The sequence below is a fragment of the Cynoglossus semilaevis genome, chromosome 14 (assembly GCF_000523025.1).
Source record: "Cynoglossus semilaevis isolate Cse_v1.0 chromosome 14, Cse_v1.0, whole genome shotgun sequence".
In the NCBI taxonomy this organism is placed as follows: domain Eukaryota; kingdom Metazoa; phylum Chordata; class Actinopteri; order Pleuronectiformes; family Cynoglossidae; genus Cynoglossus; species Cynoglossus semilaevis.
The window spans coordinates 25444883-25455397 of NC_024320.1; the positions used below are offsets into that span (position 1 = coordinate 25444883).

Here is a 10515-nt window from a genome sequence, read left to right on the forward strand (position 1 = left end):
ATATATATACACACACATATATATACAGATATATATATACTTTTTTTTTAAACAATGGAAATGCCATTTTATTTCTTGTTCTGAATGAAAGGACTTTTTTTTTTTAAAATACCACAGTACTATGACTGTGGCTTGTGCAGGACCAAGTTGCATTACCACATCCAACCCCTTTGCCACCCACCCCTCCCACCTACCCCCAGACCACTGACTCAGACTTGGAAAAAGGTCTTTGTGATTTATATTTTACTGTTCCTCTGTCTGTGGAGGAAATCAATGATAATCCACGTTCTTTTTCCACCACGTCCTTGTACATTAGCTGTAAACAGTTAGTGTGAAGGTGTGGTGTTGATGATAAATGAAGACGGGGGTCTTACCGGCTTACATGAACCTCTCCCCCGTGAAGATGTCCAGCTGCCGTCTTTCTTGTCACTGTAGTCATCTGTCCACTGATGGAGAAAAATAAAGATTAAATGGAACAAAATTTAATGCAATTTTGATTTAGAAATGTAGTTATTTCATATTTTATTCTAAAGTAGTTTTTCTAAAGGCTGATGAGGATCAGATGATTCCCCCTTCCCCCAAATTCCCAAAACCCTACAAATGTACGATAGAACAACTTCATCTTTCTCTAGGGTTGTGTGGACATAACAGTGTGGGCTGTGATTTTATACTACGGGATACGTTCCACTGGTGGAGAGCTGAAGGTTTGCTTTGTAGAGAAGAGACAGAACCTGTAACCTAGATGAATGAGGTTTGCTTTGTAGAGAAGAGGAATAAAGGTCAGCAGGAGAGAGACAGAACCTGTAACCTAGATGAATGGATCGATGGAGTTCCCTTTGGGAAATTAAGGGTTTGGACAAATTAGGAGATGGTTTGGACATGAGTACGTGAACATATTGGACAAAAGATGTTGGCGATAGAGTTGTCATGTCAGAGGAGAAGGGAAAGACCTCAGAGAAGGTGTGTGGATGTAGTGAAGGTGGACATGGAGAGAACTGGTGTAAACGTGATGGAGGTAGAGGACAGGATGAGATCAGATCATTTTCTTTATTCAAATACAGCCACTGCCTCTGTAGAATATTTAACTGATAAAGGTGTGTCATCTTTCCACGTGTAGGACACTGACCTGGGGCACCTTTCCACCATTGTCCAACTCCAGGTCTCCGTCTGCCTTTTCCCCCAGAAGTCCCTGCACTTGATACTCCAGCACGTAGCTGTCGATAAAACGCTCCAGCTCTTCTATTTCCTGTGAGCGTGTGCTCCCAGCCTCTGACGATGCAGATGCCACTGATGAGTTCTCCATGGCAACCGACTCTGCGGCTGATGGACAAGGAGGAAAAAGTGGGGAAGAGGAAGAGGAAGAGGAGGGGGACAGAGGAGAGTGACCTGTGAAGAAGCAGCAAAAAGAGAAGTGAGTTTAAATTATTCAAATCTGGCTTTGTTGTTGCGATTTTACTCAGTTTTTCATACTTGGTTTTATCTAATAATCATCGATGACATGTCATAAAAATTAGGTTTCATCTGAATCTGTACTGCAGTTCAGCTTCATTCAAAAATAATCCCTTTATTTTTCATTTGAAGATAATCTGGCAACGTTTGAAAACTACAGATCATTCAGACTCTGATACTAAAAAAAGAAAGTCTAAAAGATTTTTTTTTTTAAATTGAATGATCCGTTAACAATGCATTACCAGTCCACAGTAACGGCTGATACCAGCCGACCTGTCCTCAGGGACCGCTGCTCTAGACCACACATCAAACCCTCCGTCTCCTGGGTGTCGGTCACCTGACCCCAGCTGACAGAGACTCAGTCTTTCTCCTGTCTGTCCGTGGATTCTAAGCTTCTTTACATCAGGTCTTGTTCACCACCCATGCAAAGAGGATTTATGGCCCCAGCAGCGTAATTCTGGCTGAGCCCTGGGGGGAGACCAGGGCATTTTTAGCCATTAAGTCAGCAATAGCCAGCGAGTCACCTACGAAGGATTAAACGCTGTGTGTTTTGGTTATCAGTCGATGAAAAGACCTCTCCACAGAACACTGTAATTCATGGATAGAAAGCCGCGGCGTGTATTCTCAGTTTGTAAGCCAAGTTTAAAAACACCCAGGTGTGTGTACAGACTTCTGTACCACTGTAGTGCTTGACATTATGTACAATACATACAGGCTGTAAACCGCTATGATTATTTCTGGTCATAATTAAATACAATGAATGAAGTGATAAAGAAAATTGATACAAATCCGTGATAATTTGCATCAGTTGAAAAACACAGGTTTTTGGTGGTATTTTAATTTCGCGCTGCTTTGTGAAACAAAACATTTTCCCGCAGTGTGTTTAAATAACAACATGTGTATCAACTGTGTATTTGTGCAAAGACAGGAGGATTGAACACTAGAATGGTTGAATGTCTAGTGTGTGACATTCTGTGTGTGTGTGTGTGTGTGTGTTGGGTTGACTGTCCTGTTGACAGTGGCAGGATTTCCTGTATCTGGGTTCGATTCCATGTAGTCAAATCCCAGGTGGTGTTGCATCAGGAAAGGCCGATTGGTGTGTGGACCAATGCTGAAGTGACCTGTGATGAGGTGGTTGATTCATCTTAGGGTTCGGTGTTTATCAGTGAATAGTGAACTAATGGCCATTGTCCTTTAATAAAGAGTAACAGCATTGTTATAACACAGTGTTATTGACTGGAGTGACACCATGTTCACACTGGTCCAGTACGACCTACTGATGTCCTTGACATGAAGCATAGACTTACAGCCTGGGGGGGGGGGGGCATTGACGCACCCATTAAAAAGGCCTCAGTGTGTCTCTGTCTTTTTGTCCTAACGTCTCATTGTCCCCCTCTCACATGCACCATGTCTAAGTTTGCAGTTACATCATCAGTTTCATCAGTCAAAATAACTACTGGTTATGCATTATCACACAACACTGTCTCTGTCCCACTGTGTCCTGTGGTTCATTACTTCAGTAGTGTCTAGACTGTAGTGTCTAGTAGTAGTCTAGACTGTGTAGTTTATTGAGTGCCGTTGGGTGTTTACACTTTTTTTTCACATCGTCACAGCATTTATCATGCCTTTATCACAGGGGACAACACTAATTTTTCAAAGATGTACAAATGTGCTCATGTGAGACTCATGCTCACGTGATCCAGTTAGAAGAAGACAATTCTTCATGCTCAAACAAAGGAAGTACTTCTGTCTTGACTGCACACAAAATACACAGGGAGTACAGAAGTACTTTCTTTGTTTGAGCATGAAAAATGTTTTTTTATGATCTCAGGAAAGAAAATAAAAAGAATACCAAACGATGCAAGATGAGCTGCACGTAGAGCATTGGTGTATAGAATAACACATCACTTCTTATCTAAAGTTGGAGAATACATTAGGTCTTTTGTTTACCATATTTATTAAGAAGGTCTCGTTCCTTCATGCCAACGAGGGATATGGCTCTGTTTCCATTCGCTGGCAGTACATCATATTTTTTTAACCCTTTTCCTCTTCATTGTGGCTTAAGCATAAGTCCAGGTCTGCTACAATAGTTTCCCAGCAATCATTTTCTGTTTCCTACATATTTTGCGATATGTAATGTGTAATTGTATGTAAGTTCTGACTTACATATAGAAGACAGTCCAGCTGCTGTGACAGCCTTGGTGCAGTGTTTTCATGAAGACATGTATTTTTACTGGTTCATAAATTGACTTCCTGTTACGTACAGTGAGGTTTTCTACCACATGTCAGAAGCAGACACACTACAGAACCAATTCAAACACAGAGAGAAACCGGAGAACAGTTGTGAACCAAGCAATAACAAAATGTGTTTCAATATTAACCAATGTCAGCTTGTGTTGGCTCCAGCTCCAAACGTGACCTTTAACTGGATAGAAATGTCAAATAATAAATAAATAAAAATGAATTGACATAATAAAATACAAAAGCAAACTACCGTAACATGATACAAAGATATGGACTCCTTTTTGATGAAACATAAACTGACATTTAGTTGAAGGTAAAGAGACGATGATTCCAGATTTTGATAGTGAGAAAAAAGACAAGACAGAAAATGTATCTGCAGTTGTAAAAAGCCTGTCCTGAGTAATGATGATTTAAGATTCCTCTCTTTTCAACTGCCTTCCATTCTCTCTGCGTGTCTTACTATGCCTTCTATTCTTAAACATATTTCACCCCCCAGCTCACATCGGCTGATCCCCACCCCAACTCCTTCCTGTCTTTTTTTCCCCCACTTACTTCCTCAGCTGTTCTAACTGTTTTAGCCTAGTATTTAAGTAACATTTGTGGCAACGTTTAGCCTCATCATGTTGTGAGTAATGTGCAAGATATGGAAGATTGTTATAGCTCTGAAGGCTTCAAACACCTGAGGGCTCAGTCATTGGTATGTTTTTATAAGTAAATGTTTGGTCTGCTGCCTTCCTACATCTGCTCTTCAGTTGCAAAGAGAATTGCTGGTCATTGGTCTCTGTATTTCACAGGATTATTTGCAGCTTTCTGTTTCAATATGCCCACGCTGAATTGAGGATAAATATTTGAGGTGGATTATAACAACATGGTTGTATTTTTGACAAACTGTGAAAACTGAGATTGTGTTTTGTATTTTCTACTGCCTATCAACTCCAGCTGTCCCCTACTCTATGTTTCTGCAACTGTTTATTATTTATTTCAAGTTGCAAATATTGTAAACTGCTCCATGTAATAAAAAATAATTAATCTAGTTAATAAACTCAGAAACATGGACTTTATTATAAGGCATTCAAACACTTTTTAAGCTCCTGCGGGCCACAAAAAATGACTCGGTAGGCCACATTTGGCCCACATGCCTTGAGTTTGACACATGCCTTGAGTTAAAACATCTAGTGATTGAGTAAAGGTTGAAAGTGAAAATAATTTTTAACCTAGGCCTTTGAATACCTGTCAGTGGTACCACACAGGTAAAAGGTGAAAGGTCTATTTATCGGTAACTATAAATCAGAAAGTCCTCTGTTAAAGTTTACCTCCTCACAGCTGTTGACAAACGTGTTGGCTTTTACACTGCTGGGGTTGAATGACCTAAATCTAGAAAAATCCGCCAGTTGAAGACTGAATATGCCATACTGGGGGTACGAATACGTGTGTGTGTGTCTAAACAATAACTCAATTGTCCCACAAAACGCCCTTTAGTGACCCAACAGAAGCGGACTGGGCATGGGCAGCACCATGCATCCCAACAATGCCTCTGTGCTCAGATCGACACACTCTGCAGCAGGGTGTGTAAAGTAATGCAGCTCATGACTTTCATGGTATGAATGGAGTTTGTAAAGAGTTTTTGAAGCCTCGGAGCTGATGGTAACAAAGGGGGAAATAGGATGACAACGCTTGGTGTGCAGCAGCCATTAGTGGTGAGGGACAGACACAAAAGATCCCTGTCAGGAACCAAACAACTGACTGTACCTAGTACTGTTTGCCAGAATGTTTTTCCTATCCCTGCTATAAACCAACATCTATCACTGTTAGCTTTAGATACCTGCTATCTCTACTCTCTACTATGTTTCCCTAAATCATAAATTAATAACTTTTCTTACCCCCCCACCCACACACACTCTTATCAAGCGCTTGCAGCATGATGAACAAAATAAGGTTATGCAGTCTGATGGTGACTCATGGTGTTCCAGTTTTCTGCAAGATACTCTCTATAAAATGCATTGAAGCTGTCTGTGCTTCTTCAACTCCCTTCAAAACATTGCCTGCATTTAAATGGATGAAGGCCACCAAAAACCAGTAACTCCATCCAGATTCTTTTTTGCATCGGGCTTAAGGAAAAGTTGATCTTGACATAAAGCTTAATTTTTAAAAAAAGAAAAAAAAAACTCTCTTTCACTTTATTGACCCTCTTTGGCCCTCAAGGGCAGAGGTCACAACCTTTGTCAAATCAATGCAGTTCCAATAGGTTTGCTTGCAGCTTCTATAAAAAGCATGATGACACTGCAATAATAAATATGGTGTGGTTAAAATGATGCTTTGTTTCAGATTTTCTCTAACATGGTGTAGTTAAAATGATGCTTTGTTTCAGATTTTACCTGACAGGACAACACAAAATGTTACCATTTTACTACATTGGACTCAGTGACAGTCCATGATGTCCAGGCTTTACAGGAATGCAAAACAGAACAGCTCAAAAGCCTACGACAGGTTCATTGATCTCATCAGTTTTGTGACTGATTAATCAGTTCATTTATCCAAGTCATTAAAGAGAAAAAAGAAATGTTTAAAGGCGTATGATAGGAATAAGAACTTTTATGAAACTGAACCTATTGTTAGTTTAGGTGTAAGTAGTTATTATACAGGTTTCACTTTAAATGAAACTGTCTTTATTTTAATACTGGGCACAGCTCTTGACGAACCTGACCTGTGACTCGGAGTGATTTTGCATGTATTTACATCTTAATCAGGGTTAATACACAATCTCTATTCAAAGCAACTTGTTTTGGTCAAATTTGCTGCTTTTTGGCTGTTGGTACTGGTCTTTCATTTGATAACAAAGTGGGACAAATCCTATCTGAGTAAAGACAGCAGGACCCCCGTGAGGTGGCTTGTGGCAGCTCGCAGACATTCCGCTACCTCAGTAAAAACCAACTCTGATCCAATCCTTCAGTGAAACGCAGGCATTCTTGGAATGTTGTGGGCGACTGGTCTTAGGTATAACACTAAACAACATGATTGTGTTATGTGTGTATGACCATAAAATAGACAGCTTTGTGTGGTTAGGTTTTACATGCACAGTAGTTCTCGAACACATCCCTGTCCCGCCCTGTTAATTCAGTAATTAGTCTGCAAACTAACAGCCAAGGACAACTACTGGTTACTGCTTCAGTTTAGATGACAGAGTCGATAGTGTTACATCATTTCTTTTCCCTGTCCTGACTTACAGCGGCTGAGATCTGCTGAATGTCAGGGCTGTAAGTCAGTAAGTCAGACCCTCACAACAAAGGGTTGGTCTTTGTTGTGAGGGTCAACAGCTGAAACAAGTCGCTGATCTGCATCAGGCCCAGCTACCTCTGAGGCCCACACTGACATCTGAAGGTCCATTCCTGCCATTCCTGTTTGGCAACTCAACCATTGGTTTCTAAACCCAGCTGTCTGTATTTAGCGCACTGTAACCATAATCTATAATATTTATTCTACATAAACAATCAGGTGTTTGGAGCCACCGAGAAAGTCAACGGGTGGACTTGAACATGTACTTTACTGCTTTTGGTTTGGACAAATGTATGTTGAGACAGATTTTGTGACAAAGTTCTGTGCTCACTGGTTAGGTGTGGACTGAAGTCCAAGGGGTAGCATTCACACATACTCAAATGCACTGCTCTAACAGAGCAAACACACCGGGGTTGATCTAATCAAGTCAAACAGAGGAGGTGTAAACAAACCCTAAAAGAAATGAGGCTGAGTTAAAGACAGTGAGGCAGAAAAAGAGAAGAGATTTCTATTTGGACTGAACAGGATTGAAATAAGTGGATCAAATGAACCATCAAGGACCAACATTTTGCCGTATGCGTTCATTTATTTAATTTTTGTCCTTGTTTTGATTTATTCTAACATTAGTGGCATTTATCAATAAAAGCACAGATAATGTATAATAAGAGACGTATGCAGGTTCATGGAGCAGTACAGTGTATCTGTAATCAGGTAATCTCTTTGGCGCAGACATAGATAACACATGAACGTGGAGTCTCATGACACAGTTTGTTTACATTCTCCCTTCTGCACATAACCCAACAAATGGACCGGACTGTTTCTTTTTCCCCAACCTTGTTGTGTTTGTGTTGGAAAGTGATCAGAGTCAGGTACCATCTTGTGTAGAGTCAAATGTTTCACTGTGGACACAGTATGATTTAAAGGCAACTGTAAATCAGTCTACAGCTGAGTTATAGGGTTGAGTAGTTTGGACAGTAAATCAAGAAGTAAAATGAATACTTCAGGTATTTGTAGATGTAGAGTAAAAAGATGAATACTTCAGGTATTTGTAGATGTATTAAAGAAGGTTTAGGGTTGGAATAAAAGTAGAAGGCAAAAAAGATGATCGGTTGTGACCACTGATACGGACCTTTATTATTTGTTAGGAGCTATAATACAGAGCATTTTACAGTGCACCTTGTAGCATGTACCTCCATGACTCAGCTTGATTTGTTCCTGAATATTGGATTGGAACTCAGTTCCAAATCCAGGCATCGTTTATGTCAACCACTGCTAAAGTCAACTGGCCTTTCCAAGAGAAGTGTACTGCTGATGTGGCCCACTGGTGAAAATGAGTTTGACACCCCTGTTTTAAGGGGACAGCTGGAGTTGATATGACAAGTCAATCTGCTTTTTTCTAACATGTGAATGTCAGTGTGTCTCTCACGCCTGCTTTACCAGGTTGATTGTAACGGACAATAACGTGGGGGACCTTTTTCCAACAGACATGACATTAAGAATATCCATGTGGCGCATGGAAGATAATTTTCATGCTTTGTATTTTGGAATGTGAACTGGACCAGTTGGAAAACTATATTTGACAAAGACCCAGTGTAGTAAACATGACACAGGCAAACTCTGAAACCACGCCCATGGTCTGGGATGCTGGTGTTGCATGTGCCCATTGTAGAAGCACTATTTCCATTCAGTTATTTAGGCATAAATGCACCACAGTGAGTGTTTTCAGAAAAACGCTAAAACCAACACGATGAAACATGAAAACGAGCCTCTGTGTTGAGTCCATGCGTCCTCCGTATCAACCGGTAACAATGGTGACGCAAGCTCTGCGGCTAACCAGCCGGGCTAACCTGTGTGTTAGCCGCTAGCTCTGGAGTACAAGTGTAAACAACGACGGCACACATGGAACTGGGTGAGATTTTTTCCCCCGTTTGTCCTTCTCCATCCACCTCTCCACCTGCCGGGCCGAAGCCAAAGCAGGTCACAAACAAAGCCAGTTAGCAGCATATTCCGCCGGACTAAACTGTTATCTGGTTACCGCGGCTGTAGCACTACCGCGTCACATACTCGCTCCTAATACCGGCTTAAAATGACACAAAACCTTACCCGACGAGGGTTTTGGACTCCTGGTGAACCCGGGATCACCTTCTCCAGTCAAACCCGCCGTGTCATGCGTGTGTGTTTTTCCAAACAGGCGTGGGAATGAGGATTAGGGTCTGTGCTCTAACTCCGCGGTCCCAGACTGGGGAAAGAGGGAATGCAGGAATGTGACGTACGGTCGGTTTGGCTGGCTGCGATGACACGTGCACTTTGGAGCGAGGCATAATGGGAGACGTAGTTCAAAATCGTCGGCTCGCTTCATTTTCTGTTTGCGGATAAAGTATGTCATGCCTATGAAGGGTGGGGGTGGTGAAAGTATGCGAAAAACATCTTCAACCTTTAAAACAGACGCGTGCACAGCTAGGAACAACAACTGGTTCAATGGGCTTATTAAGAATATAAGTGGAATTAAATATTTCGCTTAGTAAGTAAGAAAAATGTTGTAATATTGCATAGTGAATACACAGAATTGTGATGCCTTTAAGGACCCTCGGAATGGCCCAGAAACTAATTGCACGTATTAGTTGCTGCGTTACACTCACACACATTACGTATTATGCTATTATTTTTTATAACATAAGTTATAATTATTGTAGTTACGGTCAAATTTAAAACTTTGGCCCTCGTTGGGGGCTAAGCTAAATGAAGGGTGGATTATATTTACTTTTTATTTATTACTTAGACATGAGTTTTTCCACAACGTTTCCAGTTTTGTTTTAAATGTTTGAATGGTGCTGCAGAGACTTTCTGGCCCATCAAAAAAAAAAAAAAAAAAGTTAAATGTCACGTGAGTTTAAATAAAAAGCAGCAGTGTTGCATAACTTGAGTCACGCTGTGGAGTATTTATTTCCTTTAAGGGAGCTGAATATTTGTTGCACCGTTTAAATACTGTGTTTTTAGATGCCTATATTAGTACATCCATGTAGTTGTTTTTTTTTACACGTCTTAGTTGCTGCGTTACACTCCACATTACGTATTATGCTATTATTTAACATAAGTTATAATTATTGTAGTTACGGTCAAATTTAAAACTTTGGCCCTCGTTGGGGGCTAAGCTAAATGAAGGGTGGATTATATTTACTTTTTATTTATTACTTAGACATGAGTTTTTCCACAACGTTTCCAGTTTTGTTTTAAATGTTTGAATGGTGCTGCAGAGACTTTCTGGCCCATCAAAAACAAAAAAAACAAAAAACAAAAAAAAGTTAAATGTCACGTGAGTTTAAATAAAAAGCAGCAGTGTTGCATAACTTGAGTCACGCTGTGGAGTATTTATTTCCTTTAAGGGAGCTGAATATTTGTTGCACCGTTTAAATACTGTGTTTTTAGATGCCTATATTAGTACATCCATGTAGTTGTTTTTTTTTTTGTTTTTTGTTTTGTTTTGCTGTATCAGATATCAAACATAAACATAATTTACTGACTCGTCCATTAATTAGGACCCCACAGCTG

The 10515-nt window shown here is 40.3% G+C and overlaps 1 protein-coding gene across 2 annotated transcripts in view; it reads right to left on the reverse strand.

Moving 5' to 3' along the window:
- ctif (CBP80/20-dependent translation initiation factor) overlaps window positions 1-9330 on the reverse strand; it is a 41858-nt gene extending 32528 nt beyond the window's left edge. The window contains exons 1-4 of one of the 2 annotated variants that reach the window (XM_025062197.1): window positions 9070-9330; window positions 1692-1917; window positions 1127-1386; window positions 375-446 (exon numbers count right to left, since the gene is read on the reverse strand). In XM_025062197.1, the coding sequence (XP_024917965.1) occupies window positions 375-446; window positions 1127-1303 (249 nt within the window). In that variant the 5' untranslated portion in view covers window positions 1304-1386; window positions 1692-1917; window positions 9070-9330. The remainder of the gene's footprint in view (window positions 1-374; window positions 447-1126; window positions 1387-1691; window positions 1918-9069) is intronic. The other variant, XM_008326083.3, reaches the window with a different exon arrangement.
- Window positions 9331-10515: the final 1185 nt, after the last annotated feature.